This window comes from Dryobates pubescens, chromosome 18 (assembly GCF_014839835.1).
Source record: "Dryobates pubescens isolate bDryPub1 chromosome 18, bDryPub1.pri, whole genome shotgun sequence".
Classification (NCBI taxonomy): Eukaryota; Metazoa; Chordata; class Aves; order Piciformes; family Picidae; genus Dryobates; species Dryobates pubescens.
This window is the reverse complement of record NC_071629.1, coordinates 22,402,194-22,417,635: the sequence shown is the minus strand read 5'-3', so window position 1 is coordinate 22,417,635 and position 15,442 is coordinate 22,402,194. Positions and strand designations below refer to the sequence as shown.

The 15,442-nt window shown below is 57.0% G+C and overlaps 1 protein-coding gene across 6 annotated transcripts in view; it reads left to right on the top strand.

Moving 5' to 3' along the window:
* LOC104307897 (kelch-like protein 13) overlaps positions 1 to 15,442 on the top strand; it is a 121,986-nt gene that overhangs the window by 57,314 nt on the left and 49,230 nt on the right. The window contains exons 1-3 of one of the 6 annotated variants that reach the window (XM_054169543.1): positions 3,954 to 4,098; positions 4,834 to 4,878; positions 5,441 to 5,553. The exons of 1 other annotated variant lie outside the window; for it this stretch is intronic. In XM_054169543.1, the coding sequence (XP_054025518.1) occupies positions 5,456 to 5,553 (98 nt within the window). In that variant the 5' untranslated portion in view covers positions 3,954 to 4,098; positions 4,834 to 4,878; positions 5,441 to 5,455. Of the gene's footprint in view, positions 1 to 3,953; positions 4,099 to 4,487; positions 4,879 to 5,140; positions 5,554 to 15,442 lie in introns of those variants that run through there. 4 more of the 6 variants (XM_054169542.1, XM_054169545.1, XM_009909000.2 and 1 more) reach the window with 4 other exon arrangements.

Below are 15,442 nucleotides of genomic sequence, written 5' to 3'. Positions count from 1 at the left end.
CTGGGACAGGGCCTGAGAACCACTGCTGGGAAGAAATTGTTCCTAACATCCAACCTGAACCTCCCCTGTGCAACCTGAAGCCATTTCCTCTTCCTAGACAACATTAAAATGCCTCTATCACCACAAGAGAAGCTTTGACACAAAGTTCTGTCACTTCTTGAATGTGAGAGGAGACCAACCCCCACCTGGCTTCACCCTCCTTTGAGGGAATGGAATGGAATGGAATGGAATGGAATGGAATGGAATGGAATGGAATGGAATGGAATGGAATGGAATGGAATGGAATAAACCAGGTTGGAAGAGACTTTTGAGATCATCAAGTCCAACTCTCACCCAGCACCATCTGATCAACTAAACCACAGCACCAAGTGCCTCATCCAGGCTCTTCCTAAACACCTCCAGTGGAGTTGCAGAGGGAGATGAACTCTCCCCTCAGCCTCCTCTTCTGCAGACTGAACAGCCCCAGTTCCCTCAGCTGCTCCTCACAGCCCTTGTGTTCAAGACCCTCCACCAGCTTGGTTGCTCTGGTTTGGACCTGCCCCAGCACCTTGATGTCCTCCTTGGAATGAAGAGCCCAAAAATGAGCCCAGGACTCCAGGTGTGGCCTCAGCAGTGCCCAGTGGAGGGGAAGCACTTCCCATGGTGTGTAGAAGAGCTTCCATCCCTGAAATCCTCCATGTTTCAGTGGGCTTCCACCTGGAGAAGTCCAGAAACAACAGCACAGAGATGTGACCAGCTTGGAAAACAGACCCAGCAGCAGCCCTGCCTTGGAGAAAGGGAATTCCTGGGGGCTGGCAGAGCTGAGCCCAGTGTCAGATCCCAAAGTGCCCCCAGACCAGTCCCAGGGCACCTCCTGCACACTGTGGCTTTGTGCTGGCTTAGGCCTGGGTTCTGCAGAGCACAGAACCCCTGCAGGCAGCCTTGGCCCTGGGAGGCCCTGGGTGATTTGTAACTGGCAGGGAGAAGAGCTTTGGTTATTTCTTTGAAGGCTTCTGGGCTCCTCCTCTCCTGTCTCACCTGGCTCCTCTTTCATAAAGGCCTTAAAGCAGTTCCCTGTTCTTAGTCTCCCTGGCCCTGCTGCTCAGCACTTTGTCCATTGGCCTCTTGTCAAGTGGGGGGAGCTGGCCATGAGGAGATGAAGCTGGGCAGTGCTGAGCATTCACAGGCTTTAGAGCTGATCCTGATGGCTCCTGTTGGTTGTTTGAAGGTTTTAGTCAGGTTGGTTGTACAGTAAATGGAAAAAGAAGCAGCAGCAGAAGCACCCAGAGGGAAGTGTTTGAGGAGCAGCATGAGCCTGAGAGGGTGAATTGTCTTGGTAGGGACAGAAGTAGTTAGAGCATGGTTGGCCTTAGTGCTCTTACCAGTGAGTGTGGGGAGACACTGGCACAGGTTGCCCAGGGAGGCTGTGGCTGCCTCCTGCCTGGAGGTGTTGAAGGCCAGGCTGGATGAGGCCTTGAGCAAGCTGTGCTGCTGAGAGGTGCCCATGGCAGGGGGTTGGGACTGGATGATCTTTCAGGTTCCTTCCAACCCAACACATTAAATGAATCTGTGAATCTCCAAGGTCTTTCTAACCAAAACCATCCTATGATTGTGTGACTGTTCACCACCTCTCCAGTACAATAAACAAGCTTCAGCTGGACCCAGGAGGTGTCTGCTGAGAACACAGAAAGAAAACCACAGCAAGACAACAGAGGAAGTAGCTCTGATCATAGAATGATGGAATGGTTTGGGTTGGAAGGGACCTCCATAGGTCATGTACTCCAGCCTCTCTACAGCCAGCAGGGACATCCTCCACTGGATCAGGTTGCCCAGAGCCCTGTCAAGCCTGACTTTGAATATCTCCAAGGATGGAGCCTCAACCACCTCCCTGAGCAACCTGTTCCAGAACTTGTTCCTCACATCCCATCTAAATCTGCTCCTCTTTAATTTCAAACCATTGTTCCTCATCCTGTCCCTGCAGGCCTTTGGTAGCAGTCCCTCTACAGCCTTCTTGCAGCTCCTTCAGGTACTGGATGGCTGCTCTAAGGTCTCCCCAGAGCCTGCTCTTCTCAGCTCCCTCAACCTGGCCTTGCAGGACAGTGAGTGCTTGGGAATGGCTGTGTGGCTGGAGCTGACTTTTATTTTAGTGGTCAAAAGGATACTTCCAGAGCTCCTTTCTGAGCATGCAGCCCACTGATGATCCTTAACCCTGGGCTTTGGCAGGGCAGGGAGCTGGAGCCTTGAAAAGCACTTAGCAGTTGCATTGGCTGTGCAGTACCAGCCTTTGCCTGCGGTACTTTAAGGCAGTTTCTGTGTGCTGCCAACCAAATGCAACAGCAAACTGGAGTGTGAGATGCAAACTGATGATACCTTTCCTTGTGCTTTGTAACAGCCACAGCTCTTTCAGCTTTTATGCCTCCAGGTGTGGTTGAGTGGTCTGCTACTCTGTGTCTGGGTGAGACTGCAGCAGGCATGGACCCACAGAATCTCAGCATAGCAGGGGTTGGAAGGGACCTCTGGAGATCATCCAGTCCAAGCCCCCTGCCAGAGCAGGGTCACCCAGGGCATGGCACACAGAACACATCCAGGTGGAGCTTGAAAATCTCCAGAGCAGGAGACTCCACAACCTCTCTGGGCAGCCTGTTCCAGGCCTCCAGCACCAAAGAAGTTTCTCCTCCTGTTGAGGTGAAACCTCCTGGCTTCCAGTTTGTGTCCGTTGTCCCTTGTCCTATCACAGGACACCACTGAAAAGAGCCTGGTCCCTTCTTGACACCCACCCCTCAGATACTCATAGGCATTGATCAGATCCCCTCTCAGCCACCTTCTCCCCAGACTAAACAGCCCCAGGGCTCTCAGCCTTTCTTTCATAGCAGAGATGTTGCAGTCCCTTCATCATCCTCAGAGCCTCCGTTGGACACTCCCTAGTGCATCCCTGCCTCTCTTGAACGGGGAAGCCCAGAGCTGGACACAGTACTCCAGATGCACCTGGGGGCAGAGTAGAAGGGCAGGAGAACCTCCCTTGACCTGCTGGCCACGCTCTTCTGGCTGGTGGCATTTAAACACACAAAGTCTTTTACTGAAAGTAAGGCTGGTTTGCACTAAACCTGCCTGCTTCCCTGTGCAGCAGAGTGGTCCTTAGTGTTTGTACCCCCTAAGCACTGCTGTCCTGCACAGCAAATGTCTGAGCAGTGTTCAAGAAGCAGTTAGTGTGACATTTGCTGCTTGTGTTAATGCTTTGGAACTTCTTTAGAGAATTCTGGAGTGGTTTGTGTTGGAAGGGACCTCAAAGATCATCCAGTTCCAACCCCCCTGCCATGGGCAGGGACACCTCCCCCCAGCCCAGGTTGCTCAAGGCCTCATCCAGCCTGGCCTTCAACACCTCCAGGCAGGAGGTATCCATAACCTCCCTGGGCAACCTGTTCCAGTGTCTCCCCACCCTCACTCCAAATAATTTCTTCCTCATCTCCAGTCTCAATCTCCCCTCAGTAACTCTGGTACTCCTTTAACAGCCTCCCCAAGCCTGATCTTTCTCACAGCTTTGAACGACACAAGAATTGAGAGAGAGCTCCTCAGCTGTTTCTCAGCTAGGTGCATCTGGTTTTGAATTCATCCTCAGCTCTGCTCATCCTGGGTGATTTTATTTCCTTGCCTGTGCTTTTGGTAGCAGCTTCAAATGCCCCAAACTATTCTGGGCAAATGTTTTCAGTCACGATCAGAAGCAGCAATTAGTCCTGGGTGATTTCATCCCCAAAATAAACTTACTGTAGCTTTTACCAGGATGGTAAAAAAACCTCAAACCTTAAGCCTATCAGAATGCTATTTGGTATTAATGAAAGGATGAGATTTCTAGAAACTCAGCTCCTGCTTCTATTCTTCCTTGCTGAGCAGTGTGACAGGGGGTTGGCTTTGTGTGTGTGTGTGTGTGTGTGTGTGGTGGGATTAAGCTACCCTGAGGAACAGAAAAATTGCCAGGCTGTACGGAGGCTGGGCTGAAATCTGGAGATTAAACATCTTCACCTTGATTCAGTCTGCTGTGGCTATCCAGCAGGAGTGATTTTTTTGGGGCTGTGATTTACCTTTGCTTGGTTGGTTGGTTTGAATTTGTTTCCCTGTGAAGGAGTGAGTATAACTGGAGCTCTACCTTCTTTTCCCTGGAAACCTGCTCTCCTTGTGCACATTATGCTGTTGAATCCTCTGCTCCCTTTTTAATAGCCTGTCTTGTATGCACCCCCGCTGCCTGCAGCCCCAGGAGGTCATCAAGTGGAGCAGAGAGTTGCAGAGTGGTCCCTGGTGGGCACCTGCGTGACCGGCTGCTCCCTGGGTCCTCCAGGCGGTTTGTGAGCCGCCGGGGGGGGGGTGGGTGTCGAGAATTGGATTGCTGCTAGCAGCCCTACAAAGGCTGCTATTAGCACTCTGCATCTCTGCTGCAGGAGGACAGAGTGGTATTTGTGTTTCCATAGCATGGTGTAAAATGCATGAGGGTTTTTTATTTATTTTTTTTCCCCCCCCTCCTCATCCTCCTTGGAAATGAGAGCAGGGAAATGAGAGCATCCTGAAGCAGAAGCTGGTAGAGGAGCATGCAGCAACCTGCAGCCATTTGTGCTTGGTTTTCTGAGGTTCCTAACCATGGATCAGAAGGAATGATTTTTTTGGATTTTTAAATTATTTTTGGGATTTTTTGCAATGGGCTTTTTTTCTTTTGTTCCCCCCTCCCCTCCATCATGGCATTCTTGTGGTGTTTGGTCAGAGCTTTGCACTGGAGGAGGAAAACGGGCTGCTGAATTTAGTCACTGCTCTCTGTTAGCCGTGGCCTAAGGCTATGCTGAGATTTCTATCCCGTTTGTATTGTTGCAGCTCCCCAGAAGACTGCTCAGAGGATGACAAGTGTATTCTGAGTAGGTATGTGGCTTCATTTTCATCTGAAAACCCATCCATTTGATTTATCTGTTTTTCCTGCTTCCATTGGTCAGAAACGAGGTTAATACCAAGAGAAATCTAGCAGGGTGCTGCAGTGTCCCTGGGAAGGTAGAACAATAGCCTCAGAAAAGAGTGATTTAGGAATGAGCTGCTTTGCTGAGGGAAGCTGCATTGTGCTGGAGGTGCACAGTTGCAGTCTTCCCCTTTTTTTTCCCCCCCTTCCCTTCCCTTCCCCTTCCCTTCCTTCCCTTCCCTTCAACATCTACTGCAGTCAGCTCTTCCCTAACGAGGTGGCACTATTGTTGAGTTAGGAGGAGAGAATCATCAGCTTGCTTCAGGGGACAGCAGGATTTAAAAAGGAGAGAGAGAGAGAGAGATGCCTTCCAGCCCGGTTTTACAGATCGGGAGCATCGGTTTAAGGGCATTGGCAGAAGCATTTCCTCGCTCTTAGCAGCAGCCAAGCCACTGCTGTGTGTCAGTAGTGTGTGGAATGGAAGTCCTAGTCGGTAGTCTGTTATGGAAACGCTGTTTACTGTTATTGTAGTACCGTGGTGACAACATGCCATTGAAATGGAAAACGAGCTCTCCTGCTATCTGGAAATTCCCAGTTCCTGTGCTTAAAGCATCCAGGTCATCGCCACTTTCTCCAGCGTACATGTAAGTGAGAGAAAATGAGGATGGTGATAACGAGGTGGGGATGGCTTTCGGGAGACTGCCCTCTGGCAAAGTACCCTCTTGTGTTTTAAATGACATTGGCACCCAGAATTTTTACCTTGTTTCCTGTGTAGACCCCCTCCTGCCCTCCCCACTCCCCCTCCCCCCCAGATTTTCTCCTGGCTGTTTCATGATGGATGTCGTGTGTTGAGTCTTTCCCTCTCTGTGGAAGCATAGAGAACCTGTGCAGACGAAGCCGTGCTCCTGACGATGTTGTTTGTGTTCGTTTGCAAAGTTCATGCTGCTGCTGATTTGTAGAGCTGATCTCAAATGGACAAGTCAAGCTTTGGGGCAGGCTTGCTCTGTAGCCTATCTGCTAAGCATTTCCTCCTCCTGGCTACTGCACTCGGAAAGGAAAGAGGAATTCACCTGCTGTATTGTTGCTGTGCTTCCCTTCCTCTGAGTTCTCCTGTGACAGAAACGGTCCTGCTCTGGGCTTGGTTTTAGTGTTGGGAGTCTGAGCCTTCCTTTTGAATGGAACAGCCTTTTGCCGAAGTTGGGATCAAAGCTGGGAGCAGAGCTATCAGCCATTGCTATCTGAACACTCAGCTAGCTGTGCAGTTTGCTCCCGGGAAGTGGCTTCACCTGAGAGTAACACACATGGCTCCAGCCTCCCTTTGTCTTGCCGAATCTCAGCGGGGCTTTTGTTCACCTTTTGTTGCTCTGGCTTGGCAAATGCAGGTGGCTTTTGTCCCTCCTGTCAGATAAAGGCTGCTGAGGTGCTCCTTTCTCCATGAGCAAGAGTTGCTGTCCAGTGCAGATGACTTCCCTAGCTGAGAATTACTACCGAGACGATGACCTTACTGTTCCAACCCAATAGCTACAATATTAGTCCTCTTCAGCTTGCATTGTCTCGCAGGCTGTTGCTTCAGGCACTGTAGTAGGCACTTGCTGTAAGAAATAGGCATTTGCAGGTCCTCTAAATGTCAGACTGGTTGGGTGCTGCTGAAAGCTGCATGGGTAGGCAGCAGAGCTGAGACAACACAATGTGTGCATGGTCACTATTGTTCTCTGGCAGCAGGGCTGGGCTTTAAGGAGCTGACCTGGCTGTGTGGAGCCTGTGCTGTGCCTGCTCCAGTGTGAGATTAATTTTCATGGGAGTGCTTCAGCTGTTTCACTCCCTGCGTGCATCCAATACGCTGAAGGCTACCACAAGATAAGCTGCTTCCAGGAAAATGCTACTTAGCTGAGTTGGAGGCAAAAAACACAACACCCAAACCACCACACAGAAAGAAAGTGTCAAAGGAAGAGTTGTGAGGCTTTTCAGCCCCTCTCAGGGACACAGTGTCTTTAGTCTTGGATGGTATGCTGGTGATTTTAAGCAACACTGCTTGTTAAAGGCAAGAAACATCAGACCCAGCTAAGCCTGATCTATCTGCTGCTCAAACTGAGGATTCCTTTTGTTTTTAAGCAACACTGCTTGTTAAAGGCAAGAAACATCAGACCTAGCTGGGCCTGATCTATCTGCTGCTCAAACTGAGGATTCCTTTCCTGTGTCGCCCTTTAAATTGCTAATCCAGCTCTGTGTCTGCTCTGGCTTTTATGATGGGGATCATGGAGCTGATTATCTCACTGTGTGGAAAGCATGTGAACAGGTTCAGTGATCGTGCTTAAACTCTCTGAGGCTGAGCTTATGTGGAGCATGAGCAATATGTGATCAGCAGCCATAATCGCCTTTTGGTAACGAGTCTGCATGTCCCGGGGTTTCTGGAGCTGTCTCTTGGCTGGCACACCACCTGACATTAGCAGGGCTCTGGAATGTAAGGTTCAATTAGTCAGATACTTGATGATAAAGAATGAGGAATGTGGCAAACTGGCACCTATTGGATCTAGGAAGTGCTGGGAACAACCTTCTCCTTTAGGCTGCCCAGGTGAGGGAATTCACTCTCTTCACTGCGGAGCTGACAGGCGGTTTGCTGCCGGTCGGATGTCCTCTGCTGCTTCCTCACAGCCATAGTCATCAATGCTCTTTCCTTTGCACCCTGGCAGAAGGCTGCTTCCGTCTTGGAGGAAAAGATTGAGGAGGAGGTGGTGTGTGGAGCAGTTCAGTGATGTTAAAAGGGATGCCCAGAAAACTCTTCGATTCACAGCTGAGCACTTGGTGATTTGGAGCTGGAGTGTCCAGGGGGATAATTGAGCTTTTAATCCTCTTAATACTTGATCACTTCATCTTAGAAAATAGGTTTGGAGTGCAGCTTGGGCTGTAAAGCAGGGAGGTCCTGGAAGGTGATTGGTTTAGGTTTTATATATTTGATTATGGGTACTTAAAAGGAACTTCCATTTATCAGGAAGTTGCCCTGAACTTTAAAAGCTCATCCTGCTCATGATGTGCAAAGGAAGCTTACCTGGATGTTTAACAGTGTGTCAGGAAACATTTCTTTATTGTTCTTCAGGTTTTATAAGCGTTAATTAAATTTGATTAGTGGTTCCTTTGGTCTCTGCACCCTACAGCTCAACCCTGCCTTAGTTTCCCAGTAGCCCAAATGCTGCAGCTGGTGGTTCCCAGAACATTTGGCTTCTTGGATGAAGCCAATCGCCACTGTGAATCATAGAATCATAGAATTGTCAGGGCTGGAAGGGACCTCAAGGATCAGCCAGTTCCAACCCCCCTGCCATGGGCAGGGACACCTCACACTACAGCAGGTTGCTCACAGCCACATCCAGCCTGGCTGCAAACACCTCCAGGCAGGAGGCTTCCACCATCTCCCTGGGCAACCTGTGCCAGTCTCTCACCACCCTCATGGGGAACAACTTCTTCCTCACACCCAATCTCAATCTTCCCACTTCTAGTTTTGCTTCATCCCCCCCAGTCCTATCACTCCCTGACACCCTCAAAAGTCCCTATCCAGCTTTCTTGGAGCCCCCTTCAGATACTGGAAGGCCTCCTCCAAGCCTTCTCCTCTCCAGACTGAACAACCCCAACTCTCTGTCTCCAGAGCAGAGCAGCTCCAGCCCTCTGCTCCTCCTTGTGGCTCTTCTCTGGACACCTTCCAGCACCTCCAGATCCTTCCTGGCACAGAGGCTCCAGAACTGGCCCCAGAGCTCCAGCTGTGGTCTCAGCAGAGTGGAGCAGAGGGGCAGAATCCCCTCCCTGGCCCTGCTGGCCACACTTCTCTTGCTGCAGCCCAGGCTCTGGTTGGCTCTCTGGGCTGCAAGTGCTCCCTGCTGGCTCCTGCTGAGCTTCTCCTCCCCCAGCCCTGCTAAGGCCTTTTCTTCAGGACTGTTCTCAAGCCAGTCCCTGTCCAGCCTATTATCGGTGCTTGGGATTGCAGTAACCTGTCCTGCAGGCTGTGCAGCTGGGCCACTTGGGCTGCAGTTACTGCTTGCAAAGTTCAGGGGAGTTCCAGAGCTGGGAACCAAGAGCTGAGTGCCAAGAGCTCATCCCAGAGAGTTCTTGATGCTGAGAAGCTTGTGCCTGGGTGTAGCACAGGAGACTAAGGGCCTGCTGAGGTGGAGCTGATGGCTGTGCAGAGCAGGGCGTTTTTCTGGTACTGGGTGTTCTGCTGGTGGTGCTGGGACTGGCACTGCCTTCCTGGTGCTGGGAAGGAGCAGCAGTGAATCTTTGCCTCCTGCTTGGGGGGGTTAGTTTACGACAAGTTATTTATTAGGGCTATTTTCAGCATATCCTGCCTTCAGGAGGTCACTTCCTACTGAGAGCTTGGGGTGCCTCTGGAAGGGGAACACAAATGGCCCCTGGCTTTTGGCAGAACTGCTGCACAGCAGCTTGAGCTTTCTCCCAGGCTGGTGGAGAGCTCCCGTGCCGAGGCATAGGGAAACAGCGAGCAGTAGCTTGGAGCGCTGGCACGTGCCCACCGGGGAGGTGAAATGCAGCCTGGCTGCCTGGGGCAGTAAAGAAGAGGCAGGGGCATGCTCTCAGGGTTGTGCTCAAGGGTGCTCTCGGGGGCGCGCTCTCAGGGTTGTGCTCAAGGGTGCTCTCGGGGGCGCGCTCTCAGGGTTGTGCTCAAGGGTGCTCTCGGGGGTGTGCGCTCTCAGGGTTGCGCTCAAGGGTGCTCTCGGGGGTGTGCGCTCTCAGGGTTGTGCTCAAGGGTGCTCTCGGGGGCGCACTCTCAGGGTTGTGCTCAAGGGTGCTCTCGGGGGTGTGCGCTCTCAGGGTTGTGCTCAAGGGTGCTCTCGGGGGTGCGCTCTCAGGGTTGCGCTCAAGGGTGCTCTCGGGGGCGCACTCTCAGGGTTGTGCTCAAGGGTGCTCTCGGGGGTGTGCACTCGGGCGAGTGCTCTCCGGGTTGCATTCAAGGGTGTACTTGGGCATGCTCTCAGGGTTGTGCTCAAGGGTGCTCATAGTGGTACTCACAGGGTTGCGCTCTCAGGTGTGCACTTTCAGGGTTGCGCTCAAGGGTGATCACATGGGCGCGCTCTGGGCTGCGTGCTAGGGGGCTGCATGCATGGGTGTGCGCTCTCGGGTGCGCTCAGGGGTGCCGCCTTGGGGGTGCTCTTGGGGGTGTGTGCTTGGGGGTGCACTCTCGGCGCGCTCTTGGGGTTGCTCTCAAGGGTGCTCTCAGGGGTGAGCTCTTGGAGTTGTGCTCAAGGGTGCTCACAGAGCTGCATGCTCTCAGGGGGACGCTCTCAGGGTTGCACTCAAGGGTGCTCACAGGGCTGTGTGCTCTCAGGGGGCTGCTCTCAGGGTTGGCCTCAAGGGTGCTCACAGGGCTGTGTGCTCTCAGGGGGACGCTCTCAGGGTTGGCCTCAAGGGTGCTCACAGAGCTGCGTGCTCTCAGGGGGCCGCTCTCAGGGTTGCGCTCAAGGGTGCTCACAGGGCTGTGTGCTTGGGGGCGCGCTCTTGGGTGCAAGCTCTCAGGGTTGCGCTCAAGGTTGCTCTCAGGGGCACACTCTCAGGGGCGGCCTGATCTTGGGGTTGCGCTCGGGGGCACCCTTGGTGGGGGCGCTCTCGGGGTTGCACTTGGCAGTGTGCGCTCGGGGTGGCACTCTTGGTGTTGTGCTTGGGGGCATGCATTCGGGGTTGCGCTCTCAGGGTTGAGCTTGGGGGCGTGCACTCGGGGTGGCGCTCTTGGGGTTGTGCGCTCTTGGGGGCGCTCTTGGGGTTGCACTTGGGGGCATGTGCTCTTGGGGTTGCGTGCTCTCGGGGTTGCACTTGGGGGTGTGCGCTTGGGGTGGTGCTCTTGGGGTTGCACTTGGGGGTGTGCGCTCAGGGTTGTGCTCTTGGGGTTGCACGCTCTCGGGGGTGCTCTTGGGATTCCACTTGGGGTTGCGCTCTTGGGGTTGCGCGCTCTCGCGAGTGCTCTCAGGGTTGCACGCTATCGGGGCACTCTCGGGGGCATGCTCTCGGGGGTGTGCTCTTGGGGTTGCACTTGGGGGCATGTGCTTGGGGTTGTGCTCTTGGGGTTGCACTCTCGGGGTTGCGCTCTCGGGGTTGTGCTTGAGGGGTGGGTGCGCTCTCGGGGTTGCACTCTCGGGGTTGTGCTCTCAGGCTTGTGCGCTCTCGGGGTTGTGCACTCTCAGGGTTGTGCTTGGGGGGTGGTTGCACTCTCAGGGTTGCACTCTCGGGGTTGTGCTTGGGGCGTGCTCTGGGGGGCACAGTCTTGGGGTTGTGCTTGGGGCGTACTCTGGGGGCATGCTCTCGGGGTTGTGCTTGGGGGGTGGTTGTGCTCTCGGGGTTGCGCTCTCAGGGTTGTGCTTGGGGGGCGTGCTCTGGGGGGCACGCTCTCAGGGTTGTGCTTGGGGGGCGTGCTCTGGGGGGCACACTCTCGGGGTTGCGCGCTTAGGGGTGTGCTCTAGGGAGCACGCTCTTGGGGTTGTGCTTGGGGGTGGGTGCGTGCTCGGGGTTGTGCTTTTGGGGTTGTGCACTCTCGGGATTGCGCTCTCAGGCTTGTGCGCTCTTGGGGTTGTGCTTGGGGGTGGGTGTTCTCTTGGGGTTGCGCTCTCGGGGTTGTGCTTGGGGCGTGCTCTGGGGGGCACGCTCTTGGGGCTGTGCTTGGGGCGTGCTCTGGGGGGCACATTCTCGGGGTTGTGCTTGGGGCGTGCTCTGGGGGGCACATTCTCGGGGTTGTGCTTGGGGCGTGCTCTGGGGGGCACATTCTCGGGGTTGTGCTTGGGGCGTGCTCTGGGGGGCATGCTCTCGGGGTTGTGCTTGGGGGCGTGCTCTGGGGAGCACGCTCTTGGGGTTGTGCTTGGGGGTGCTCTGGGGGGCATGCTCTCGGGGTTGTGCTTGGGGGCGTGCTCTGGGGGGCACGCTCTTGGGGTTGTGCTTGGGGTGTGCTCTGGGGGGCATGCTCTCGGGGTTGTGCTTGGGGCGTGCTCTGGGGGGCATGCTCTCGGGGTTGTGCTTGGGGGCGTGCTCTGGGGGGCATGCTCTCGGGGTTGTGCTTGGGGGCGTGCTCTGGGGGGCACGCTCTTGGGGTTGTGCTTGGGGCGTGCTCTGGGGAACACATTCTTGGGGTTGTGCTTGGGGTGTGCTCTGGGGGGCATGCTCTCGGGGTTGTGCTTGGGGGCGTGCTCTGGGGAGCACGCTCTTGGGGTTGTGCTTGGGGGTGCTCTCAGGGGCGTGCTCTCGGGGTTGTGCTTGGGGCGTGCTCTGGGGAACACATTCTCGGGGTTGTGCTTGGGGTGTGCTCTGGGGGTCATGCTCTCGGGGTTGTGCTTGGGGCGTGCTCTGGGGAACACATTCTCGGGGTTGTGCTTGGGGTGTGCTCTGGGGGGCATGCTCTCGGGGTTGTGCTTGGGGGCGTGCTCTGGGGGGCACGCTCTCGGGGTTGTGCTTGGGGGGTGGGTGCGCTCTCGGGGTTGTGCTTGGGGGGCTTGCTCTGGGGGGCACGCTCTCGGGGTTGTGCTTGGGGGCGTCCTCTGGGGAGCACGCTCTTGGGGTTGTGCTTGGGGGGTGGGTGCGCTCTCGGGGTTGTGTTTGGGGGTGTGCTCTGGGGGCCACGCTCTCAGGGTTGCGCTCTCGGGGTTGCGCTCTCGGGGTTGAGCTCTTGGGGTTGAGCTCTTGGGGTTGCGCTCTCGGGATTGTGCTTGGGGACGTGCTCTGGGGGTTGTGCTTAGGGGTGTGCTCTCGGGGTTGCGCTCGGGGACGTGCTCTGGGGTTGCGCTCTTGGGGTTGCGCTCTCGGGATTGTGCTTGGGGACGTGCTCTGGGGGTTGCGCTCTGGGGGTTGCGCTCTCGGGGTTGCGGTCTCGGGGTTGAGCTCAGGGACGTGCTCTGGGGGTTGCGCTCTCGGGGTTGCACTCTCGGGGTTGCGCTTGGGGGGTTGTGATTGGGGTATGCTCTCAGGGTTGCGCTCAGGGACGTGCTCTGGGGGTTGAGCTCTGGGGGTTGCGCTTGGGGATGTGCTCTGGGGGTTGTGCTTAGGGGTGTGCTCTCAGGGTTGCGCTCAGGGATGTGCTCTGGGGGTTGCGCTCTCGGGGTTGCGCTCAGGGACGTGCTCTGGGGGTTGAGCTCTGGGGGATGCGCTCTCGGGATTGTGCTTGGGGACGTGCTCTGGGGGTTGTGCTTAGGGGTGTGCTCTCGGGGGTGTGCTCGGGGACGTGCTCTGGGGGTTGCGCTCTGGGGGTTGCGCTCTCGGGGTTGAGCTCAGGGACGTGCTCTGGGGGTTGCGCTCTCGGGGTTGCGCTCTCGGGGTTGTGCTTGGGGACGTGCTCTGGGGTTTGTGCTCTGGGGGTTGCGCTCTTGGGGTTGTGCTCGGGGACGTGCTCTGGGGGTTGTGCTTAGGGGTGTGCTCTCGGGGGTGTGCTCGGGGACGTGCTCTGGGGGTTGCGCTCTCGGGGTTGCGCTCAGGGACGTGCTCTGGGGGTTGCGCTCTCGGGGTTGCGCTCGGGGACGTGCTCTTGGGGTTGCGCTCTCGGGGTTGCGCTCGGGGACGTGCTCTTGGGGTTGCGCTCTCGGGGTTGCGCTCGGGGACGTGCTCTGGGGGTTGCGCTCTGGGGGTTGAGCTCTGGGGGTTGCGCTCTCGGGGTTGCGCTCGGGGACGTGCTCTGGGGGTTGCGCTCTTGGGGTTGCGCTCTCGGGGTTGCGCTCAGGGACGTGCTCTGGGGGTTGCGCTCTCGGGGTTGCGCTCTCGGGGTTGCGCTCTTGGGGTTGCGCTCTCGGGGTTGCGCTCGGGGATGTGCTCTCGGGGTTGCGCTCGGGGGCGTGCTCTCGGGGTTGCGCTCTCGGGGTTGCGCTCGGGGATGTGCTCTCGGGGTTGCGCTCTGGGGGTTGCGCTCTCGGGGTTGCGCTCTCGGGGTTGCGCTCGGGGATGTGCTCTTGGGGTTGCGCTCGGGGACATGCTCTCGGGGTTGCGCTCTCGGGGTTGCGCTCTCGGGGTTGCGCTCTTGGGGTTGCGCTCTGGGGGTTGCGCTCTGGGGGTTGCGCTCTCGGGGTTGTGCTTGGGGATGTGCTCTCGGGGTTGCGCTCGGGGACATGCTCTGGGGGTTGAGCTCTCGGGGTTGTGCTCTTGGGGTTGCGCTCTGGGGGTTGTGCTCTCGGGGTTGCGCTCGGGGGCGTGCTCTCGGGGTTGCGCTCTCAGGGTTGCGCTCTGGGGGTTGCGCTCTCGGGGTTGCACTCTCGGGGTTGCGCTCGGGGGCGTGCTCTCGGGGTTGTGCTCTCGGGTTTGCACTCTGGGGGTTGCGCTCTCGGGGTTGCGCTCTGGGGGTTGCGCTCTCGGGGTTGCGCTCGGGGATGTGCTCTCGGGGTTGCGCTCTCGGGGTTGCGCTCGGGGATGTGCTCTCGGGGTTGCGCTCTCGGGGTTGCGCTCGGGGGCGTGCTCTCGGGGTTGCGCTCAGGGACGTGCTCTGGGGGTTGCGCTCTCGGGGTTGCGCTTGGGGACGTGCTCTGGGGGTTGCGCTCAGGGTTGCGCTCTCGGGGTTGCGCTCTCGGGGTTGCGCTCGGGGTTGTGCTCTCGGGGTTGCGCTCGGGGGCGTGCTCTGGGGGTTGCGCTCGGGGTTGCGCTCTCGGGGTTGCGCTCTCGGGGTTGCGCTCGGGGTTGTGCTCTCGGGGTTGCGCTCGGGGGCATGCTCTCGGGGTTGCGCTCGGGGTTGCGCTCTCGGGGTTGCGCTCTCGGGGTTGCGCTCTGGGGGTTGCGCTCTCGGGGTTGCGCTCGGGGATGTGCGCTCGGGGATGTGCTCTCGGGGTTGCGCTCTGGGGGTTGCACTCAGGGACGTGCTCTGGGGGTTGTGCTCTCGGGGTTGCGCTCGGGGACGTGCTCTGGGGGTTGCGCTCTGGGGGTTGTGCTCTCGGGCTTGCGCTCGGGGACGTGCTCTGGGGGTTGCGCTCTCGGGGTTGCGCTCTTGGGGTTGCGCTCTCGGGGTTGCGCTCTCGGGGTTGCGCTCGGGGACGTGCTCTGGGGATTGCGCTCTCGGGCTTGCGCTCGGGGACGTGCTCTGGGGGTTGCGCTCTCGGGGTTGCACTCTGGGGGTTGCGCTCTCGGGGTTGCGCTCTCGGGGTTGCACTCTGGGGGTTGCGCTCTCGGGGTTGCGCTCTCGGGGTTGCGCTCTCGGGGTTGAGCTTTCGGGGTTGTGCTCTGGGGGTTGCACTCTGGGGGTTGCGCTCTCGGGGTTGCGCTCTCGGGGTTGCGCTCTCGGGGTTGAGCTTTCGGGGTTGTGCTCTGGGGGTTGCACTCTGGGGGTTGCGCTCGGGGACGTGCTCTGGGGGTTGCGCTCTGGGGGTTGCGCTCTCGGGGGGAATTGTCTGTGATTACCCGCAGCACTGCCATTCTGTTGTTCTCCTGAGCTGTGCACATCTTGCATGTCACAAGTGGATCAGAGGGGCTGTGGGACCTCCGGAGACGGAAGCAGTGTGGTGGACACCTACAAAGAACTGAAGGGAGCAAAGCAGAGGCTGCTCAAACCCAGCACATGAGGAAAATGTGCTCTGATTTCACTGT